The sequence below is a fragment of the Ambystoma mexicanum genome, chromosome 12, assembly GCF_040938575.1.
Source record: "Ambystoma mexicanum isolate Mex_15411 chromosome 12, UKY_AmexF1_1, whole genome shotgun sequence".
NCBI lineage: Eukaryota > Metazoa > Chordata > Amphibia > Caudata > Ambystomatidae > Ambystoma > Ambystoma mexicanum.
The window spans coordinates 1,015,422,337-1,015,446,727 of record NC_090936.1 but is presented as its reverse complement, the minus strand read 5'-3'; the positions used below and the strand labels follow the sequence as shown (position 1 = coordinate 1,015,446,727).

The following is a 24,391-nucleotide window of genomic DNA, read 5'->3' as shown; positions in this document are numbered from 1 at the left end:
ATCCGTGTGTCTCCTGGGGGGTTGAGGGGAGGGCATAGCTGCAGTGGGGCCTGGTGACTACTACCTGCTGCCTGAAGCAGGAACTGACAGCCTGCATGAGTAAGCCTCTATTCTTGTGCAATGGCAACCCCTTCCTATAAAAAGGCAGCAAAGTCATGGAGATGTGACAGAAGGAAAGCCAGGGAGTTTAAGGTAAGACACACTCGCCTACTTGCCCAGAAACTAGATCTTGCTATGTCTGTGTTGTTCCTGCTAGATGACAGCTCCCTCCCCAAGCAGGCCCCCGGGGGGTAGGGGGGGTTGGGCGGGGGGGTGATTGACTCATTGCCCTGGATTTTTCTGCACTGTGTCAGCATGCCACGTGTGTAGCTCGCACGCTTCAGCAAAGTCAGGCTAGCCCAACCCGTGGAGCAAGTCTGAGATCTACGCCGGGTTTTCAAAACTACTGCCAGCACTGCATTCTGGGTCTAATGGTTCTGTCATACCCATACACAAGCAGGGGTAAGGTATGACTTAGTGTAGAGGAAATGCCAAAACCAGGGATGGCCGAGGGTCGGAGGGAAGAGGAAGGGGACATGGGTGCATGCTCAGCTGCTGTGTCATTTTGACAATGTTTGTCAGTGTAGTGGCAAATCGAGTCAGGACTTATGAATATTCTATATTTTTCCCCTGTGAAATTGAAGAGATTCGTTCGTGGTTTTGAAATGTAACTCAAACAGGCTTTTTGGACGAATGTCGATTTGATTGGTCAGCCAGATCTGCCAATGTCTAAATCTCTTCACGGGGCAGGTCAAATGCGACATCTTTTTAAGGCTATAATAGACTGCAGTCTAAGCAGAAGGCAGGGAGTGAGAGGATGTGTGTGATTATTTCTGTATGGAATACACTGTGAACCGAATCGAGTGTGTGTGATTTGGGGAATATAGTGAGCGGCATTGGTGCTTGTGAAAAGAGGCCACATAGATAGTACTGGAGCTTGAAGCACAAATGTGTATTTCTCACACTGCCCAGCACTGGGTATGTATGGCACCTACTCAGTAGATTGAGAATCGAGTTCATATTCCATGCACATACATTTATTGGCCTCTCTACTAACACTTCAAATAGGGGTGCCTTTTTTGTACCAATTTGAGATGGTAGTTCGTGCTGGTATTTGCTGTATCTGTTATTTAGTGAACAATGACACTGATTTAAAGATAAAGCAGAAGATCAGTGCTTAAAATATTTCTGTTTATAACTCAATGTATCTGTGACTAATTCGTGTTTTATTTATTATTAATTCAGTGCCCTCTAATGGACCCCAGGTATACAGAATTCTTTAGAGCACAGAATGTGCAGTGCAGCTTTGTCCTGGGCTTACTAGAGCCTTGTCAAGTTTCTCCATAATTCATCTCACCAATTGCTTGTATTGATTTCTTATAGCATATAGGTAGATTGAAAATATATGAATAGGCAGATTACTTATCATATTATCAATCATGTTGTCAGCTGCCAAGTAATATTCATTACTGCTTCTGGAGAGACATGACAAGTTTCCGGATTATTTTTAGTTTGTTTTTGGTTCAATGGGGCAAACTCTTCGAAAGTTGGGATGGGGAAAGAGACATCATCAGAGGTGTTTACTTTTTTGATAAGGTTGTTCGTGAAAACTCTGTAAAGGTTTCTTGATAGAAATGGTGTTGAGGACTTAAATCAAACTGTCAGTTTCGTCCTAAAAAGGTGACCTATTGGCATATTTAGGTTTTTACATGCAGCAATGAAATCACATTGGATATACAGCCGCATGGCTAGGTCTCCCTGCTGATAAACGCTATAATCTGTGTTTTTAACTAATGTAACGGTTCTCAATGTATTGACCTTGTAAGGATGAAAAGCTGCGGAGGCCCTAATGGGATTCACACCTGTGCGGCTGATGAGAGTTGCAGAGCTCTCTTGCTTGCTGAGCTATCCCTCGCTGCAATAGTTTATGAAATGATCTGATTGCAAGGGATTAGCTACTTGATCAAGGCTGCATGATGTTCACAGCTGTGTGGCTCGGTTTTGGGTGCGTTTTTGTTGACATAGGATGGCAGGAAGAGACCTAATTCCAGGGTCAGGATATGCCTCATACATGTCTGCAGGGAAAGTAACAGAATCACCTCCTTACAACCTTTCAATGCCCGGCATACGTTTTACAGCCACGTGGCTCATATAGCTTTGGAGTCGTATTGGTGGCTGCTGGCCCGGGACTATTACAATGGACTAGCCCAGTTGTGACCAGCTGACTCTAACCCCAGGCCCAAGCCTAGTAGAAGTCACATATTGATACCGGTGTTGGTGCGGCAGCGGGGTCTCCAACTGGCACGGATTTGGAAGGTGTATCAAAAGCCTTCAGAGTACAAGCTTTAGTCAAGTATTCTCGCCATTCTGGCAATGTTTCCCAAACTAGGGGAGACGCTTTAGCATAAATGCCATGTCTTTATGTCAAATTGCTTATTTAGCGCCAAACACATACAGATGCTTTTCCAAAGTGTTCCAAGAGAAGACGGGAGAAAGGGAAGGAGTTAGGAGATGAAAGGCTGTAGCACCAAGCTGTGTTAAGTCGGTTAGGTTGCCTCTGGTCCCCGAAGCATAAAGCAAAGGCGGAAACAGTACGAAGTTTATGAGAGCTGGGAGGAGAGAGTGGTTGGATAGGAAGTCAGGGAGAAACAAGTACACGCGACTGCCTTCATGACAGGGTTACATCGCATTCATGAATAAAATGCTGCTAATCTCTATTTAATTGCTAGCTGCTGAAGACAGCCGCCTTTTGGAGATCATGCGGCGTCGCCTTTGCAGGGGGCATGCCCAGGTGTACTTAGAAGTTCTATGACCGCACAGTACCCACTACAATCACCATAACTAGCTCTACGGTTTATTCCACAACGTGCCACGCTCGGTTTGCATTTCCTGGTATTTCCTCATCTGCATGCTGCATGGAAAGAACCGGGCAGCGTCTGGGAGGTGGCCCTGCAAAAATGCAAGCAAGATAGCATAGCTCAGTGAATTAAACCTGCAATGAGCGAGTTGCCAGTGCTGACTCAGCACTTCATCCAGCTGAGATACCCAACGTGACAAAACAGCTATTCTTACAGCATTTAGATGCAGCAAGAGTCCAACAGGACGCACTATATAAAACGTGGTATTACTACGGCAGACTTATTTTCAAGCAGCTAGAATGTTAGTGTTTACTGTGATCACACATCCGCCTTTTCCCGTAATCGAGCCTGGCACGGAATGCCAGCGTTTCTCTTGAGGGTACTGTCTCCAAGCAGGCAGCGTTTAGGCAGACTGGCGATGACAGCAAACAACCTCGTTGTTGAGTCAGGGCGTTTTAGGATGCACTTGTTTAAATGTGCGCCGTAATGCAGACCTTGTTCCTAGAGGAAGTGACGCGCCTAACAGGGGTCATTTAATGCAGCAGAGCATGTCTAACATGCGGGGAAGAACGCGGAACATCATGGTACACGTGGGTGACCTCGAAGCCGCATTAAGAGCAAAGAGAATGCAACTGGCAGGCGGCGCAGCCACGTGGTTTTTGGAACCGTGTACTGTACGGGCGTTGTTACAGTACACATATTTGCAAAAGGAGGCAGAGAGACAAATGATTGCCTCAGGATCACACATTTTCTGGCGAAGTGCCGAAGCCGGAATTAGAAGCCAGGACAACTCTTTCGGTTACTAAAGCACACGCAACGATCAGCTATGCAAGTAGGAGCAGCGCACCAGGCGCTTTTAACCCGACCGTGCCCGGAGCAGTTTGTCGCCTTGCAGCTTGTATTCATGCAGGTTTTAGCCCTTTGTTCTCCTTTAATGGAATCCAACAAGAGGCACCCAGGGCTCATTCCACCATCCCATGTAGACACACGCGGTGTCTCTGCTAGCGAAACATGTATGCAGAAAGACAGCCAGAGCACACAGGGCGTCGTTATGAGTTAGGAAGAAACAGCAAAAGCAGGCGCCAGGCGGCAGTTTAAAATACCGCTGTATTTGGCCTTTGACGAATTACGAGTTCAGAAATGACTCATACTTCCGAGTTGGAATTCCGCAGTGAATTTCTGCATTAAACACCTACAAAAAAGTGGTGGTATAGATAAATATACTCCTTTCTGCCACAATCATGTTATAAAGTGTTTGTCCTTTAAGTGCCTTCACTTCGAACTTCTCTGCATGTTTCTTCGCGGGACATTAACTATCCTTTTGTGTTAAACTGGAAAACGGCTCTAGCCTGGAGATGCCTACAGCTGATTCTGTGGTAGTGTTGAACCACACGCGTGTCCTCTTGTGACTATTACCTTGCTAGACTCGAGTGCCCAGTCACCATTACTGGCAGAGGGAAAGCTTGGTGAGAGCCGAGCCGACCGACCCAGCCGCAGAGCGAGGATGCTGCTGAGGGCAAGGAGGCCTGGTGACTCCACGAGTCCGTGTCACCAGGATACCACTTTTGCAAACCATCTTCTTTCCGTTTTCAAATAGTTGGTTTCAGGTGCTGACATCCCATCTGCCCAATTAAAGTTAACACACACTACAAGTCCCAGAATGCATTCATTTGTTTTTTTTTAATTTAAATATGTATTAGTTTTACAATATACATAGAAAAGCAGTTGAGAAGATGGCGTATGGCTTCCTAACCAAAGCGCTCCTAGAATTATTCATTTATTTTTTAAAAGAATGTCAGGGACTGGAAAAGGATCTTCCAATAACATAGGGTCATCTGGTCACCTTGGTCAGTGGGCCCCCCTTTGAAAAAATAAGTACCCTACTTCGTTGGCAACCTGGGAAGACTCCACCGAGGGAACAAGTGATTTTCTTTTTTTTTTCCACACGACAACTTTATCTAAAAGAATGCAAATGAGAAATGCACCATGGTACATAGCAAAAAGGCACCAGACCTCTCCCCTGCTTTCACCCCCTCATGTGTGGTCAACTCTGCTGCTAATGTCTGTATTTTATGAATAGTGAGATCATTTTTGCAGTTTTGTCTGTCCACGCTGCCCCCACCAAGCCCCCCGAAGAATGATTTGTCTTTTTTTATAGTGCTTTATATCTGACTCCTCCGGCTTCGAGTACTACAATAACAAGCGTTAGCATTACCCAATTTAATGGTACTCACTTTATCGAATTCGGAAGGATGAAGGGCTGAGTCAGCCAGAAGCGGTTTGTATGCAAGATATTAACACTGTATGAAGAACCTAAAATCGCTTTAAGGTGGCATTTTGGCCTATATAAAACGAATTACTTTACATATGTATTTCGAAATTGAACACTGTGCCAAGAAAGTCACCACATGGACTCTTCGTACAGAAAACGTGTACAGAAAAATACAATGGTCTCCTCGAGTGTTAGGATTGCAATAGCACCTGGAGCCAAAATCAGTGCTGGTTATTGATATGTTTACTGTGAGGTCCCACCACTCACATACAAGGGGGGAGGGTATAGATTGTACCCCCCCAGCACCTGATAAACATTTGCCTCTCAGAAGAATAATCATGAACATATGGAAAATAACCCCAAAGGAGGAGCTTTTCCTATAAAGTTGCCAGTTAAGTAGCAAAGGTGCACACTTTTAAAACTAAAAAGATGTGCTTAAATATTGTCATATTTCAGAATTCCCTGCAGAGTACAAGCTCAATAAGCCAGTTCGGGCCCAGTTCCGATACCATAGCAGTCCGAACAAACTAAATGAAGGGTACAAATGGATTTCCAGATCCGGGGAGACATTTTTTCCGGATCCCAGCTCTGGGAAAATCCAGCCCAAACGCCAGCACTAGACTAAATAAAACGTAGACTCTGATCGGATGCAGTCTGAGGCCGTGGAAATTGTCTGCACCATGGTCATTCGGTTTGTACCTTGGGCTCGGCTTTAGGCCATTCAAGAGCATGTGGAGCTGGGGTGCGAGGGGCTGAAGCGGCGCCCTGGAACCGGTAGTGAGTTGGCCAGAGCATAGCTCCAAGCATGAGCCTGAGGCATCCTACAGCAGTTAGCACCAGTGGGGTCTCCAGGAATTCAATTTAGGGGGGCACAGAGGGGGCCAAAGGCAAAAGTAGGGGGGTTGCCTATAAAAGGGCAATGTGTATGCTTTTCCCAAATTGATGCAGGCAAAGTAGTCCAAATTGGTCTGGGGTAGGTAAAAATTGTCCATTTATACATCAAGCAATTCTGTTGTATACTTATATATATCTTGATGTTAACAATATTGTCTCATCCTATATCAATATTGAAAATATATATCGGTATATCTCTAAAACTCGATATATCGCCAATCACGCACACAGCATCAGTTAAGTTCACTCCTGGTTTTGGGGCTCCGTGGGCTATTTGTTCAGATGTTGCCTGTTGACATTGGCTGGTAATGGACACCTGCCATTTTTAGTTACTTTGAAATGATAGTGTCCATAGTGTGTCCTAATCGCATCCGCTGTAGGTGGCCTTTCACAAGTGTGCCATTTATACCCACAGTTCAGAATGCCTTTTTGTGCATCTCGCATCTGGCGGCGGGTGCTTTTCTGGAAGGTCTGTGCAGATCACATTGGTGCTGTGGGTTCCTTTCTCAGTGTCTTTGTGTGGATATTTTATAGTGCAAATGTAGCAAGAGCAGGAGAATATCCAGAGCGCACATATGAACTAGAGGAGCAGTGTGTGTTAGCGTACGCGCTATAACAGAGGTCAAGCAGCGTCAAGATATGAACCTTTAAAGCAGTGACTTCTGCAGAGATGGAGCCACTCTGATGTCTCAAGTGCAGTGTGTCCCTTTCAGGCCAGAAGAAAGAAAACAGGCTAAGCGAAAAGCCAGCAAACGAGCAAGTGACGGCTGGGGAAAGGAGAACAGCAGATTAGATAATTGGGGGCTCAGTCAGGAAACCCTTGTCAGGGGCGAACTACGGCCAAGACCCCAGTTTGAATGTCAACAATCGACGGTCGGGCCGGCCTGATTGTTGAAATTCAAATTGGGGTCTTTTTTAAGTGTGCCCTCACTCCCCCAGGCAGGACAGGGCTTGCCTTTTTACCTAACTGCGCATGTGTGCGCACGCATGCAGCAGCAATGGTAAGCTCTGGACCCTGACTGCTGACCCTCACCCCGTGCTGCTGTCCTGTGTGCACCTTTATGGTGCGTTCTTCACTGCATTTGCTGTGCCCGTAGCCTGCCTTGACAGCAGCACTGAGTCCCTGTGTATTGCTGCCTTGTGTGCGTGCCCTGCGGGTGGACACCAGGCAGCACTGCAGAGAGAGTAGCCCAGGCAGGGGGGCAGGGGTGTATCCAGCATTGCAAGAGTGGTGGCGGGGGGGCGGCACGAAAAAAAATCATGCTACTTTTCCCTCCAAATGCAGTGCGTGCAATTCCATATGGTCTCATTCGCTCCCCCAAACCGCCCACCCCTACCCCAATCTACTTTTTGGGTAACATTAGTGGCAGATGGCATTTTAACACAACAACAAAAATAAAACTCTAGAATCATTACAGATGCAGGAAACCCATCTATTAGAGCTCTGTCCAGGCGCCATGGGGCAAAATACATGCAAACATCCTAATTTGCATATGGATTGCACCAACAGAAATAAGTTCTCAGAAAAGGAGTGTCATCAGTCTTTGATACTTGGAGGCACCATGGAAGTGACTTTAGAATAAGTTGCCATAAGTAAGCCAAGTAGCAAATAACATTGTGGTGCAAAATACCTTAATTGCACTATTATTATGTATGGTGCAACTCTATACCCATTAGGCTTTTTCTAAATAACAGCGTGACATATTAACATAGGCTATGAAGTGAAACATGTACAAGCTGTAGATAAGACACAGTGTGATTAAATGATTTGCCCAGTATCACAAACTTTGGTTAAATGGTGAAACCGGGATGTGGACAATAGAAGCAATTTCCCAGGTTTAGTTGATATAGATATTTATAAAGGTTTTCTTTGCATTTCATGTGCTTAAAAATAATAAACTAACTATGCACTATATACATTGTTATAGAAATATGTTGAGCAATAAGAAATAAGAGTATGGCTTTAGTTTTATTCTCCCCATCCTGCATGCAAAGTCACTCACAATAGCATTATGTAGATTAATGTGAGCCTAACAAATCCCCCATGGGTTTTAAAGCCACAGTCATTTAACATTACACACCCTTCTCACTTATGATTACTCCCTCCCATTCCCATTTCTAAAGGGACACAAGTCCCTGCTAAGAGTCCCCCTCGACCCACCATCAGTGCCTAATGGCTCACATTGAAATGCTTTGTTGACACAGAGCAACATGAGCGCCCCTCTGCTGTGCAGAGCTCCTTGGGACATTGTCCTGGCAGCGGGACACCTCTCCCATTTGGAAAGGTAAGGTCTTCTGCTGCCAGGACAATCGGTGTGCTGAGCAGGAATTGCTCAGCACACATTGAGGCGCCTAACGGGAGAGGTGTCCCACTGACAAATGTCCCGGTCCCTCAAAAGAGCCTCTGGGGGGGCAGCTTGCCTTCCCTTCCCCCTGCTCGGTACGCCACTGTATGGGGGTGCAAGAGGGGCACAGGATTTCAGAGGAAGGGCACAGGCCCCCCCCCGGCCCCACCCTAGCGACCCCAATGGAGCACAACGGCTTCGGCAGCCGGGCGAGTTGCTGCTGCATCCGAGAGTGCTCCCAGACGAAGTGGTGATGAAGCAGGGAACGAGCGCTGGGGGTGTCGAACAAGCCTTCCCGCCAAATGGGCACTACAGATGTGCCTTTGCGCCACTTCCAGAACTCCCAAGTCCTCCGGGAACTAAAAGAAAGAACAGATGCAAGTCCGAGCACCCACATCATCATGCTAAGAAATACCCAGCAGGGCAACCACACCGGAAGACAACGACTTGCTTCCTGAGAATCCTATGGCATTAGAATACTGCAGTCAAAGATTCTGGAAGCAATACATGTGGTCTAGCTATTACACACACAGCCTTAAGTGCGTGATGGCACGGATCTGTGTACCGCCTATCGTTTTCAATCATAGTAGGGTCCGCTCAGCCTTTCATCCCTTTGAGGGTGATTAAGTGAGTAACATCAGGTTTCAAATGAAAAGCACTACATTTAAGGATGTAAGTAATTAATTGCATTGCAAAACAGATTCTCATTTCCTAATCCTGGCTCATTGCTTGACTGAATTGTGTGATGACGGTCAAAAGATCTCTCTATGGGACTAATTCACAAAGCATGTGTATCATTAAAAACGCTTTGTGAATCAGGCCCCATGTCTCAGCTCTCATGACTGGCAAAATGTAGATTTTTTTTTAGCTTCATTAGCTTCAAGCAGGGCCGGTCTTTGCATAAGGCAATCTAGGCAGCTGCCTGAGGTGCAAACATTAAGGGGGGGCAACAACATGATGCAAAAGGAAATTACTCTGCGAATGTCAATTTGACTAATAAGGTACAAATAAAGTTCCCTTTCTAGCTCACTGGTCGACAGCTTTTCACAATGCTCGTGTTGGATTCCGAAAGCCTCTCCCTGAGAAGGAAATTCATATGCAACATTGTTGCGTGTTCGCGGGCTCCGCGCCGCACGTGCGCATCAGTGAACGCATGCGCTGTGTGGGGGATACAGGGCATGCCACTTCAACTTGGAAAGGTTGGCCTGCAGTGTCTCGCCTGAGAGAGACGAATTGCGAACAGGCAAGAAGAGCTCGGACTGAGCTCACGGCCTCAGCTGCCCGCTCTGTGCAGCTCTTAATCTCAACAGTTGACAGCTGGACCTCTGAACCACTGAAAGGAGCTCCATGCAACTTGACTTTTCGTCCTCTTCTTGTCCCACCAGGTAAGTATTTATAAAATGTGCACATTCTAATCATTCATAATTTTTTTAAAGTGCAAACTTCCCTACACAATACCTCCAAACCATTAACATCTTCATATTCCTAATTCCATTTATACATTTCATTTTTTCGCTCACTCCATCGTCTGGCAAGTTATATATCCCATTTCAAGAGTTTTAGGCAATTTTCATCACACGAAAATACCAAACTACATAGGGGAAAAATATCAAAATTGTGAAGGTAAAACCACTATTTTCCAGATGTAATAGGCTACCCCAGTTATAATCAAAGACCGGCCAGAATATATTGCCGCCCAGAATTGCTCATGGGAGACAGAAGTTATTTCACTAATCAGTTTGGCATAAAGCACACGGGAGCAGAGCACATTAGAGGCAAATGTCAAGCTCGCCACTCTGAAAATGGATGTCAGTTCAAGTGTTTACCAAAGCTTGCAGAACTGCTTAAAACATGTTGCAAGAGACCAACACAGATCGTGCATCCTGTCTCTGACCAGTTCTCCCCACTCTTGCAGGCCTCTGTGCTGGCCAGTGCAGGGTGAGGCCGCCAATGAGGTACAATTCCTTGAAATTAGTAGCAGCTCGCTCGTTTCCACCCGATTCATATTTTACTGCATAAATGTGCAGTAAACTGTAGTAGGTTGTGCCGTATGCACATTGGGGACCTATGTGTGTTCTCCCACTGTATAAACATTTACCAGGCAACATGTTGAGTAGTGGCATGTTTAACCCCATGGACTATAAGCAAGTTTGTGTGCAGGGAATATTATGCCGCATTTGCGGGTCGGAGGCCAGTTATCAACATCGTTTCTTACACTATCAACGTAACTTGCTAGGAGGCCAGTGGAGGTTTGTGTTTCTTGCACTTAGTCAGTCTTTGCTTCTTCAATCCGCTGGTGAATTTTGGGGGAACTGATTTCTGCCTGTAAGATCTGGATGCCTTGTTCAATTGCATTAGTTACTGAATGTATTTGATATTTCACTCAGAACTGGGTTTAGAATATCCTGTGGCTGGGAGTTTGGACTTGAACTGGTTTTAGTTGCCACTTTCAGGAACATTTATGACTATGTCTTGTGGTATCTCAAGATCATTAACCACTTGACTGCCCTAAAGACATATTTACCCGTCCTAGGAAAATGGTCTTGTTTTACCTACATGTGGTAAGTTACTATGCTTCAGTGCTGCGCCAAACCACCAGAGTAGTAGTTTCTTTCTCTCGTGTGTATGGTAGTCATTTTCCTTAGCAGTCTGGGACTATGGGCCCTTGTGGGGACCAGAACGGACGAGTTAAGGAACCAATGTAAATCTCACTGGTGTCGACTGCATCACTCCTATTTACTGTCACTGTGTCACATCAGGGTTCAAAATGGCTGGGAGCTACTTTTGTCTCTGCATGCCATTTGGTGCCTTAAACATGTATATGTGACATTAACTTTGAGTGTTTAAGAATGTAAATAAAGAGTTAGCAGACATTTAAAAATAATTGAGGAAAATGTTAAGGTGTGCATTTCATGTTGAAGTTAGATTTGCAATGAGCTGCATACTCGCTAGTGGCTCCAGAGAGGTAACTCTTGCCTACACAGTGAAGCCTGACATGCAGGAGCTGGTATTAGCTCTGGCTCATTGAATCTTAATTTCCAACCCTGCACATGCTCACCCAGTGCTGCATTTAATGTATAGTGATCGAGTATAATTATAATACCCAAATGTTCGAGCTTAAACTGAGCAAAGTACCTCTTTTTTTTGCATATCACCACTTTTTACACATAGCTCCTGGTCACTCTGGCGACTTTTAAAAGCCAGTAAGATAGCTCTGCAAGCAGTAAGATAGCTAAGCAGGTTGAGAGCTTGCTCCTGCGAACTCAAAGTCAACTCCACCTTTCATCGTTCTGAGGTCGATAAATGCATACCAGCTTCGGTTGGGTTATAATTGTATGCAAATTATGTTTAATGTACAGCACTTCTATCCCAATGAAGGCCTCATTTTGTCACCCAGCGGGATCCATTGCCACTATATACACCATATAAACAACATATCATTATTAAAAAGTAAACCCGCACCAACTTAGCCATGTGTATGCCTGACACACGAGGGAACATGAATGAATGTATACGCATGGCATACAAGGGATGCAGCATTTAAAATAACACCACCGTATGGTAATCTGCCATCAGTCCAGGCAAGATGTATAAGGTTTTACAGAAAAAAGCAATAGAAAACAGGAGAGTGGCGTTATCTTCCATCAGAGGACACTTAGCAAGAGTGAGACATATACAGTGCTGGGTCTGGGATTCATAAGACCCTGTGTTGACACAAACGCCGGTGCCTTTTACTTTGCATAATGTATTATCCTCACAAGAAATGACCAAACAGAAATGGCATAAGAGGGAGTGGCATCAGTCTTTGATTCTGCAACATGTGAATGGTTTGTATTATTATAATGTATTGAGTAATACTAACTGTGAGGCTACTTCAATAGCCTTCAGCAGGGGTCTGCAACCTTTAGCTCTGCATGTATTTTGGACTACGACTCCCATGGTCCCTCACCATTGACTGTGCTAGCTAAGACTGATGGGGGTTGTAGTAAAAAATGTCTGGAGAACAAAAGTGCACATCCCTGGCCTAGAGTATTGACAGAAACACTTATAAGAGCTACTTCTTTGTACAGACAATGCACAGGGAGGTAAAGGTATGTGCCCAGGATAACACACTTCAGTTAAGTGGGGATCTTTGGATTTGAGATCAGTCTGCAATGTAGACTCTGGACAACATATCTTCTAAAAATACACATAACAACCTGACAAATGCACATTTAAATATACCAAGCAGAAGAGTATGAGTTTACCCATCTTGAGCAGAACGTACAAGAACGCAAACTAATGAAAGCCTAATGCATTTCTCTGGGTTCTTCAGATCTACCTTCAAGACTCAGACATGCAACACAAAATACTGGGCTTCATTCACAGAATGTTTAGAATGGAGCAACGTGAGCACTGCAAAAATACACTTTGCACCAGGCCTAATTTTCAGAGCGGAGCAAAGTGACTTCGCCCTGCAAAAGTACTATTGGCCTCCATGCTAAATTGGCTTAATTCACAAAAAAAGCACAAAGTCGACTTAGAGCGCTGCGTATTTCATTTCAATAGGGCGCCTGCCGCGCCATGGAAAGACCTTGAAAGACTCCCCCGAGCTGGCTTGGCGGGGAGCTAATGGCAGGCCGAAGAAAGCTTTAAATAAATAGGCCCATACTAGCATTTCTTAGCCAGTGTTTTAATGGGACAGTTCCAGAAACTCTTGGCAGAAGTGTGTCTCGTTTTTTCAGGCTAGTTGCACTATATGAGATTGTGCGTTTACCACTGAAAATAAGGGACATCTTGTTCAGGTGCCGAAAGATTTAGTCTTCGAGCCTGTTGAAGACGTGTAAATCTCCACTGGCTAAAGTTATGTGCACCAGTGAGTCTACTGTAGGCCATCCTAGTGAAACGGACGCCAGTGGCCTGATTTACAAAACCTTTTTCAATAGGATTTCCTCACTGTAAAATGCTTTTGTAAATCAGGCCCCGTGTCCACAGAGGAGAACTGGACCTCCCCGGCAAGTTGTCTGTCTGGCCCATAGGAGAAAATGCAGGAAGACCATTGTCAGAAATGCAGCTTTTTCAATGGGGCATCCTGGCACTTTTCAGCAGCATTGGAATGCATTTAATGTCTTAGTACCAGCATGCCTCAGATACATTGCAACATTTCTAAAATGGCAGTACAAGCAATTCTCAACATTGTGCTTATTTCTCAATTGGTTAGTCCTGGCGCTTCTCAACAATAATATGTTTTTAATTGGATAGCACTGGTGGCACTTTTCAGAAGGAAGATTGGTGGTGGTGTGGGAAAGTTTGCCAGCAATCTACTGGCACCACTTCAACGACGACTTCATTGTTTTCATTTTTCTCCAAATAGCACCATTCTTGAGACAGTCTAGGTCTTATCTGAAAGCTGTAATGTTTTATTTAATTTGTATAAAATGTAAATCACGCACGAGTGCATCGAAGCACCACAAAACAGAGTAAAAAAAATACACTGAAACAGTCCAAAACAACTCCAGGTTTAAGCTATTTTATTTTTTGCCTGAAAGCCACCATTGCAGCATGACCGAATTGATCACTGTCCACATTTTTCATTTCGCAGCGACAGGTTCACAACTCCTTCTGCGCTATTGAGTATCAAACGTTACTCTCGACTTCCATGCTGAGGTTTAATGTCTACATTTTTAAATTTTAACTGAAAATGAATGAACGGAGGAATGAATGATTCAAAGCCCACATTTAATGCCCTCTCTGCATGTTGTCTTTCATCCCTCACCACAATCCCATTACACAAACAGCAGCTGATTCAATAATACAATCTCATCCAACACACCCACACACAATTCTAATAGAATTTATTTTTAGTGACTCGTGGACGCTTTTTCTAGAAATTTAAGATGTCGGTTCTATTCTCGTGATTTACAGATTTTCAAACCATTCTTAAACATAAAGTGAAACTGTGTTCGTGTGTGCATGAACATCTGCATATACGCCAATCTCATGACCAAATTACCAAGGACCTTTGTGCTCACTGAAGGAGAAGAGAGCAGACCAGCCCACAGCCTACATTTTGCCCATGCTGACCACTCGCTGTCTGACTCAAGACTTTTCTCCCGTGGATTATATCTTGAAAAGAGAGCTTTTGCACTCGAGCATAACATCATACCATCTGCGTGGACTGCAGACCTGTGACGCAAGTGTATCTAGGACTATCTGGGTTGTTCTCAAGATTGCATTCATTCCAGATTCTAAATAGAATCTTTACTGATTATGCTTTCTGTAAAATGCAACACTGTGAACTGAGCAGCCGAAGGCAAGCTTGTTCTACCCGAGGAGGGAGCCAAAATGTTGCAGTGTAAATATCATTTTTGTACTACAGTGGATTTATTTTTCTGTGTCATTGATTTATCGAATGTGCATAAGTATATGCATATTTTTTTTTAACCAATTTAAGTTTTCTACAATTTCCAAAAGATGCTCCACTTTTACTTTTGATGTTTGGTGATTTTGCTCGAAAAGCACCAGTTCTAAATCAATTAGATAATTCTTAACTAGACGCACTGTGCGCCCATTTTTATTTTTATGCAGCCAAATATCTTTCAAAATGCTTTTTTTTCCTTCTACAAATTTATGGTTCTAGTGAGATTGGGGCAGGGCTTACTTTGCCAGGGACCACTTGTTTTCTAGAACACCTGTGACACTACTGAGTGGACAGCTCCCCACCCACTGTGTGCAATAAACACAGCTGCTCTAAACAGTGTCAATCTATTTGGGGGTCAAAGCTGCAACTCCCACTGGTTCAGTGGGAGTGATGGAGGCAGTGACTATGGCAGTTGTGCGATTTACTGATACCAATCAACATACACATTAGTTGTATCTCAAAATAAGATAAATGTTTGTGTTTTCTTTTAAAACATCATTGTTACCATTTTGCTCTGATTCTATCGGAGGCAAGTGGAACATGTTGGCCATCTATCCACAGAAAGCAAATATCAAACATGCTTTCCTCCTATGATAAATTGATGCACAAATGCAGGCAATATCCTGACGGTACTGATGACCTTGCCTGTCAAACACTGCAGCAAATTTTTCTTGTATAGCTTGGAACTCGTCTTCGACATTGGCCTTTTCACTGACCTTGCGAGTAAGTTGGGCTGCCGACTGGTGACTGTCCTGCTTTTGTGACCCACACTCTTCTGTGGCAGGGCTGCTGGTTATTACAGGAGAGAGTTTGCACCAATGTCATGCAAGCAGAGTGGAGCAGTGTGCGGGCATGATCAGTATGAGTGACCATCATTGTCATCTTCCCAATCATTGTTATTTTTGAAAATAGATCATTCGCATCTGGGAAAGGCGGATTGACGAATCACAATCCGCCTTTCCAGGTCGCGATTGTGCCTTCACGGCCCGCTGCGGTTAAAAAAAATGTCAACAAAAATGGCCACTGCCGTTAACATAGAAAAAGGGACTAGGTCCCTTTTCGGATGACAGCGGCCATTTTGTAACCTATTTTACATGGCCGCCATCACCTGAAAAAGGACAAAGTCCCTTTTCCATGTTTATGGCCGCAATTTCCCCCCCATTTTCTTTTCCCATTCTGACGAGAGATGGGCTGCCGCTGAGCTGATCTCCCGTCAGAAGGATAAAATAAAGGGAAAACTATTTACAGCCCGCTCGGGACTAAAAAAGCTCAGGCTGGCGGGCCGTTAAATCCCATGTCTACCTCGCTACATTTAACCTCCCAGCCTGGGTCATCAGGTCTATGAATAACAAGAAGGCAGCCCAGGATGCAGAGGCCCTGACCAGCGCACACTCTTGTTGCTTGTTGTCCTACTATGACCGACTCACAATTAAAATAATAACGATGCCAAAGAACCACATCATCACGAACTGGGCTCAGCAATAAGTGCGGGGGTTCAGAAATAAGTGCCAGGGCTAAGCCCTGACAAGCACCCCCACAAATTAAGCACTGGAGTCTAAAAACATTGTGTGTGGTTGCAGGCTGTGACAGCTTCCGTACTGCATACACAATGTCGCCTGAAAACGGCATCCGTTCAGAGGGGGATCACATCCTGTGGTATCAACCAGACTACACCCCCATACTGCATGCACTATGTCGAGCATCTCATTTTTGAGATGCTCCTTCTTCAATACATTTTCTCCTAAAGGCGCTTGGCTGCTTCTTAGAATTACGTGTGCACTAACTCAAATCAAATGAAATGGCAAAACTATTGTTTCCAGTAAGCAGCCTTTACCCCAAACGTAACACCTTTATTCACACTTGAAAAGTGTAGCAAAGTAGGCTGCTCTCTCCATAACGGGAAATAAGAAAAGAGTGCACAACATTTATTTGGCAAATGTGTTTTCCCCATTCAAAATGTTGATGTAATAGTAAGCCCCAGTGCAAGCCTGAAACACATTTTGCTTTCTCCATTCTTCACTACACAAGCAGCAGGAACACTTACTAGCTGGTAAACTGTATTTTACGTTTTAAAACAAAAAAGTGAGATTTATTTGGCCTTGCACATACTTATTCCTGATCCTAAAGTGTGGCGTTGAGTCTCCAAAAAGTCTATTTACTAGCAGTCGAATGCACTGCAGCCCATTCACTGTTGGGTGTGTGGTAGAGGGGTTGTAGACTCTCCATTCAGACAGGGGTTCTAATCCTGTCTCCCCAAATTGTACAGATTGTGGAGTCCTGGCCAAAGAACTTTAGTCTCCTGATGTTTCCCAATGACAATCACGTGGGAGCCTCTTGGCGGTTCTGCTGGGAGTGTGAGACATATAAATCACTGTATGTGGAGTAAGAGGACTTGAAAGTAGCACAAAGTACAACCAACTCACATTATAAGAGTATTTCACATCTGGAGAAGCCTGTGTGATCTGGACATATCGTTTATAATAAAAACATTGCTTACGTCAACCACTTACGTCAACCATACAAAGGGAATAAACTTAGTATCAGAAGTAGAATACAAGATGCTCTTTTACCACTATTAGGACATTTTCTGGGAGTTTTTTAAAATAACTTTGCTTCCTTGGTCCCGGGTGATTTGTGGAATTTGCTATTGAGAGGGGATCGGACCGCACTTGTTTTAGCCGCAGTTCAATTCGTAGAAATTGTATTCAGGAAGGTTACTAGAGTGGTATCCTGAACATGGGAGGATGGTTCCTTATAACCACGTGTGATAATTGATAATGGAAACAGGACTAAATGTACATTACATGTTTGCATATCTGACTTGCAAGGAAACTGACTTTCTTTTTGAAGGTTTTATGGTGTGATTGATTATGGATTAAAACGTTCATTTGCCAAAAGGTTTGTAATAGGCCAAAAAAATGCAAACACAAAAAGTAAAAATATGCTCTACGTACATTTCAGTCCCAAAAGGGTTGTACATTTAGGAAGTTATTTGGATCTAGGAAAAGAAGAATTGGAAGGATCCAGAGAGCACATTGAGCTTTCGTATGGCTGCTTCCAGGCCTCAACGAGGACCATCATTCTTGCAATCTGTCTGTCCAGGACGCCCTGAGAACCTTCACGTGTTGGGGCTTGTTGATCTCCAAATCCCAACCAGGCATAAGCACTGGCACACACCATCCAGTATAAACTGGACCGGGAGGCAGCCTAAACAGTAGGAAACTCTTGCCCTCGCTTTCTTTGTCTCACTCTCACACAAATTCTTTCTCAGCGGAGTCATCCTTCTCTCACTCCCAATCTATGCCATTTTCTCTTCTCCTCTCCCTCGTCATCTCTCCTTTTCCCAGTCTTTTTACTCACTTCTTTTCTCTGACCTTTTCAGACATTGTCTCTCCCCATCTCCTTCTCCTCCCTATAAAAAATGCTTCACTTCTTCTCTCTCTGACCCCCTCTTTAGCTCTGTTAATCTCTCTCTCGCTATCTCTCATTCTTTCCACAACCTTTTCTCTCACTTCCTTTCACCCCCTCACATTTTCCTACACTGTCTCTATCCACCCCTTTGTCTCACTCTTGCTAGACTTCACTTCTGCTCTCTCCCTGTGTCTCAGTCCGTCTCTCAGTCTTATACTTCTTTCACTACATCCATATCTCTCTTATTATCCAGCTGTATTGCATTCTCTGCATGTGGCAATCCTCATCACTCCTCAGGAAACAAGATGATAAGGTGGCTCTTCTCTGCTGCCTCCTCACAAGCAAAGAAAGAAATAATGGCCACTGTGCTGCAACCCAACCAGAAGTGACCCACTGTAAATCAGTCTAGATTATGTGTAGAATACATGGACTATGTCAATTGTGCACATACTGCTTGAGCATATTTCTCTTGGCTCCACCGATTCCCTGACCATGTGTAAACCTGTAGCACCTGCACTCTTCTGTGGCCATTTGGTGGCATATTGTATGCTGCACGAACACTGCAAGCAGGTCAATAACATGAACCCTATTCTCTCTCACACGATTAGGCCTCTCCAGAAACATCTGTGGAAAATGCGCTACTCTGGCTTATCTCTCCTTGGATTCCTCTGGATGTGGATCCCAACCTTCCACTGTCGGCCAATCATGGTGGACCAACTCAGAATGGATGCCAAAAACCTCACCAGAACCATCATGGCCAGACTCCAGGAGCATCCAAGCCAGGTAGGAGACGGGCCAATGAGACGAGACCCCATGCGTGCTGTACCCTTTCTAATCATCAGTCATTCTTTGTTTACCACAAAACCTCCAGTGTCAGACACCCTGCCTGCATAGCGTCTTCTGAGGGACTTATACTTTCAAGGGGCTGTATAGTCACCAGTAATGATAATTCCATAATACCCCTTTGTTTGGTGATGTGTGGTCTGGGCTGGAGGAATATTATGGCATTATGTACTGTATGACCCTCTTTAACATGCCTACCTAGTCAAACAAGACACTGCCAATTGCCATTGAAACTAAGGATTACAGAATTGTCATTTTTAAATTATGTTTGCTTCAATTCGGAGTCCTATTGTGGTAGCATTCACTACTTAGCCCACTTTAAAGATAATGGGGCTGATTAACAAAGTGTTCATTAATGGGATTCTCCCATTGAAAAATATTTGTGTAAATCAGGCCCAATCTCTACTTAAAAGAAATACTTCCAGGTCTTGTTACACAATTCTGCATCACCCAAAATAACAATCCCATACATTCTGTTGGTTTGCTGTTGTCTCCCTGTATTTTGAAAACTAGTGTGACATTATTCTCAAAATAGCACTCTAAAGACGGATCCACCCATGTTAATGGGTAATGGGAGATAAGGTCTCCCCGGCCCATATAGTGTTGATATTTCCCTTTCTGCTGAAACACAATTCACTAGACACAACTCAGTCTCCAATTCTGGCTCTGCTTTTGCATTAGGACTCTCATGTGTCCTTAGTATTCATTGTTAGATGTTTTTTGCATTCTTGCTGGAAAGTGATCCTGTGTAATTCCTGCATTTTCTGCTCGGGACCTCTTTACTTTCGTCTTGAGCCTCATTCCATAACTCCCCTAAACAGGTCAGGCATTAGATTGTGTCCCATTGTTTGAGAGCCTCTCCTCCACTAGCCCATGATCACTTCTTCTGCTGTATTTTCGCCCCAGAGGCATATCCCTTTACGTCTCCCGTATAAGATTGTCTGTTGCAGGCCTCGCAACATCTTCATAGCTCTCCTTTAACTAGGTTTGAACATTACTTTTATTAACACAAAAATAGACAAACATGTTCAATAAAGCATAAAAACATGTGCATGAAAATATCAAGAAGTTGACACCCATATTCAATAAAAGCACGAGAAAATAAACCTGTAAATATCGCAGTCATGTAAAAGCAAATATGATCATTTCTGAATCTGGCTAAAGACAAAGCAACACGGTCAAACTAGACACAAATTACCTTTAGTTCCAGATTCAGACATTGTAAGACGATGACTAAAGCAATGTTTTGACAAAACAAGACAGTCAAATAAATAAATCGAACTATAATAATATTTAAAAAACATGTCACGTTTTTACAAAGTGTCTCTTGCTGTATTCCGGCTTCTAAGAGCTCTAACAAAATATGCTATTATTACCCAATTTAAGTAAATTAAATCTTAGAAGGATTTAAACATGTATCAGCCCTGCCGTGGTTCAAATCTGTGTTCTGCAGGCAGAACACAGGTGACAAAGAAAGTGACTAGCTCTCTTCAAAGTTTGTGTCCATTCTATTGCCATGCTCACTGTTATATCGGTAATACCTGAAAATACAAAAAAAAAATGCTGAGAAAAAAATGTAGAATCTCATAATGCAGAACAAAGGGAGCAGGGCTTGCGGGGGTGTCCCGGTTATCGAATTCGGAATTTTCTGATTCAAGATTTTTGGCACCGCAGTAATCAGGTACATCAACCCCTCCAAGACTGAATTCCTACTGCTGACTAACAATACAGAACACCCTGAGATCCAGACCGGGCTCTCTGCTCTCAACTTTTGGGGTTTCACACCCCAGCTGGCCCCCTGTGCCAAGTCCCTTGGGTTCAACATCGACAGACACCTCACGTTCAAACAGCACATAGCAAGTAAGACACAGAGGGCCTGGTACCAACTTTCTCTTGTGCGGAAAATCAAGCCTTTCATTCCAGAAAACAACTTCAGATTCGCTGTCTAAGCCTTGGTCCTCTCCCACCTGGATGTTGGCAATGCCTTTTCGGAAGGCCTTTCAGCGACAACCCTAGCACCCCCAAAATGTGTCCTGCATGCTGCATAAAGCACTCTGCAAATTCAACCACATCACCTGACCCACATCGAACTGCACTGGCTCTCACTGCAAGCCCCTGTCATCTTCAAAACCTCTTGCATCATCTACAAGGCTGTCATCCTGAAGTCCCCAAGGTACCTCACTGAGAAACTCAGCATCTCTGGAGGCCTGCGATCCACCAGAAGAAAGGAAATGTGCAGACTTGAATTACGACAGTGCAGGAGGCAAAGAACGAGAAAACAGGCCTCGTCTGTCTACACTCCCAAGACTCTGGAACCTCCCCGTAAACATCAGACTTGCCACGTCACTTCTATAGTTCAGGAAAGAGCTCAAGACCTTCCTCTTCAAGGAATGGCCCCTCCTTAAAACCTAGGTCCACAAACCCTGAACTCCCCACTCTACCTGAGATTTGATGATCGCTCCACACTGTCTTCCCCCCATACTGCCAATTGCCCGCATTCCCGTCAACTCCCCGCTTTTTTCTCTCCCTCACTGTATTCTTCCCCCTATGATTGTAAAGCGATCTGTTGCTTCCCGAAGCTAAGTTGGCGCACAATAAATATGCTAATAATAATAATCTGGCAAACCACATTTTCCACATAATAGGGATCTATCTTTGTATTTCTCCATGCAGCATATCAAACGTGTGCTGTTTGTAGTCAAAGCTGTGTATGTAAGACATGTACACCTATTACATGTTAGTCGTGTTCTGCATTGCACAAACAGCAGTGGTTTGAAAACTCACACTTCACAGGATGGATGTCATCCAAGTGAATTATTTTTCATAATTCACGTGGATAACATCATACACATGAAATATGGATTTCAGCTACTGGAAAGTCTTGAATGTGAACTTAATCAATTAGATCCAATATTCTCTAAAAATTTCAGTAACTTCAAATACTCAAAGCAAAGCATGTGCTTAGTGTCCATGAAAATCTGTTCATTGGTGCACATTGCGAACAGGACAATGCAGGGAGCAGCTGTGAACCTCGTAAACCAATTTCCTTTGTTTAATCAGGAGCTGTGAACCAAGGAAATACATTCCTTTTGTTAAATCGGAAGCTACCTTCCCAGGAAAGGTAAACAAACCATCTTAGTGGCCCACCATTGGCTGCAGGGAGCTACAAACCGGGTAGTTCTACAGACGAAATCCTTTTGAAAACTGCTGTTTGCAAATGGAAAAGATCTACTGTAAAACCTCACCTACTGAATAGTTGAAATGAAGTGTAGGTTATATATTATTTGTATAACAATCTATCATATATGATACAGAATTATTCAACTTCCTGCTTTCAAACAGTATAGGTTGACCAGGCGGCAAGACCTTAGACTCCAGTGCACAAAAAACAAAACATGAAATCAAATGGGGATGCCGAATGATAGCACAACCCATGGCATGAGTTACTTTTACATTATCCAGGTTGGCTTGGGGGTATTTATCAATGCAAACGCTATAACTCTTTACCTGGAATGGTAACTGGCACTGGCATTTTCTTCTGTCTTGTCGTGGAAACTATTTTATTAATCCACTACTTAAATATTTTGCCTCAATATGTAGATGAACATCATAAATATATACATAAATGCATGCATATACAGATGTATTAAGAACATTTATATAGTGATGGAGTGACACCATTTTGAAGGATTTGCATTTACGTATGTCCAAACCGCAACCATAGTTTGGAAACCGATAAGATCTCTTATGCAGAGCCCACTGTCATGCCCTAGAGAGTTCTTCAAGCAATCTAATAGAAATGTCTTTTTACCATTCCACAGTTCCTTCTCCCGATGAACCTGAAGGTGAGCGGCTTAGACTTCATTCCAGGAGAGCAGTCCCTGGAGAGTTTGGACTCAGTAGACGAAACCCTAGAGATCTTCCATGCCATCCTCTCCAGCCTACACATGGACAACATGGAACAGATCCTCAGCGACATTGAGAACCTCCGGCGCCTTCTCCATGCCTTAAGTTCTCTGCTTGGCTGCAATGCCCGGAAGAGCGTGCATCCAGACACTCTGGGGAACCTGACAGAAGAGTATGCCAAGTCTCCATTCACAACGGAGAAAGTTGCGTTGGATAGGTTTCAGAAGAACCTTCACAGCATTGTCAAACATTTGGAGCATACCTTGAGCTGCTGAAGGGAACAAAAACAGACTCTGGGATATTGAACCCCACCATGAACATGGTTGTGTCCAACTCCACAATGCTATTGTAAGAAAAAGCACTCTAAACCACAGACCCCCAAATTGGGAGGGCTCGTGGTTCCTTCGGCCCGCAAACATCTTCAAGGGAAAAAGTGAACCGAAGCTCTGGCAATGTACCCCCATACTAACAAAGGGGTCAAAGGCTCGGGAGGTTACACAGCACTCATGACAGCAATGGGTTTCCAGTTGACCTGGGAAAACTCAAAAATCTATATTTTTGTGTTATCTAAGTTGTATTTATGGACATGTTTTATATGGGTTATTTATTAATTGTGAGGCACTGCAAGTTATACTTCCCATCAGATATCCCTGTGGCGCAACACCAAAGTCCTCATATGTCTTATCTTTCAGAAAGAAGGGCCTCACGCAGGCGAGAGGGTAACACTTCAATGGAATGTTCCACGGTATTGATGGGAAAACATGTTTTTATTTATATTTAATACTAAACAGCATTGTTGAAAATGCTGAATTAAGGGAGTCACATATACCGTTTAATCAAACTGCGAAAAAGAGAACACAGTCAATGTCTTTGAATAATCATGGCGCCGATTGTGCTTGGCCTTACAGCGGTCACTCTGAATGTCTTCATTAAATGATGGCATATTTCAAAAGCATTAAAGGGCTATGATATCAAGTCCCCAGGTAGCCTTTTATAATGGCAGCCATCTTGGAATGGGGTATCTTCATTTAGTGTGATGGTAATCTGCCAATTATCCGTAGTAAAAGAATAGTTTTTATTTCAACATTACAAAGTATTCACACATTTATCAAGAAAAACAATGATCAATAGTTCTTACAGAAAAGCAGAAATGTTCATTTTAGAAGAATATTGGTCTCTGGATTATTGGGAAAATATTGTGAACTTTAAATTGTGTTACATTTCTGTGGCGATATCTGTCTTCAATAGTCTATTTATTATTGTCAGCTGTAAGCCTTATTCTCTTCAATTCCTAAAAAAGCATCAATTTTTCTTAGGTGTTTTTTCAAGACAGAGGAAGCAAGCAGTTCTTTTTTTAAAAAAAATAAAATGTATTTATTTATTTATTCTGTGAGGTATTTTTAAATTAAAGTTTTTACTAGAT

At 43.6% G+C, this 24,391-nt stretch overlaps 1 protein-coding gene across 3 annotated transcripts; it reads left to right on the top strand.

Annotated features, from left to right (window-relative positions):
- Positions 1 to 24,391, top strand: LEP (leptin). 3 transcript variants are annotated; one of them, XM_069629561.1, is made up of 3 exons: positions 1 to 192; positions 18,828 to 19,002; positions 22,884 to 24,391. In XM_069629561.1, exons 2-3 carry the CDS (start codon positions 18,853 to 18,855, stop codon positions 23,241 to 23,243), a joined length of 510 nt encoding a protein of 169 aa, XP_069485662.1. In that variant the 5' UTR covers positions 1 to 192; positions 18,828 to 18,852; the 3' UTR covers positions 23,244 to 24,391. The 3 variants fall into 3 exon arrangements, with proteins under 3 accessions (XP_069485662.1, XP_069485663.1, XP_069485661.1); XM_069629562.1 differs by lacking the exon at positions 1 to 192 and adding an exon at positions 377 to 501; XM_069629560.1 differs by lacking the exon at positions 1 to 192 and adding an exon at positions 9,643 to 9,793.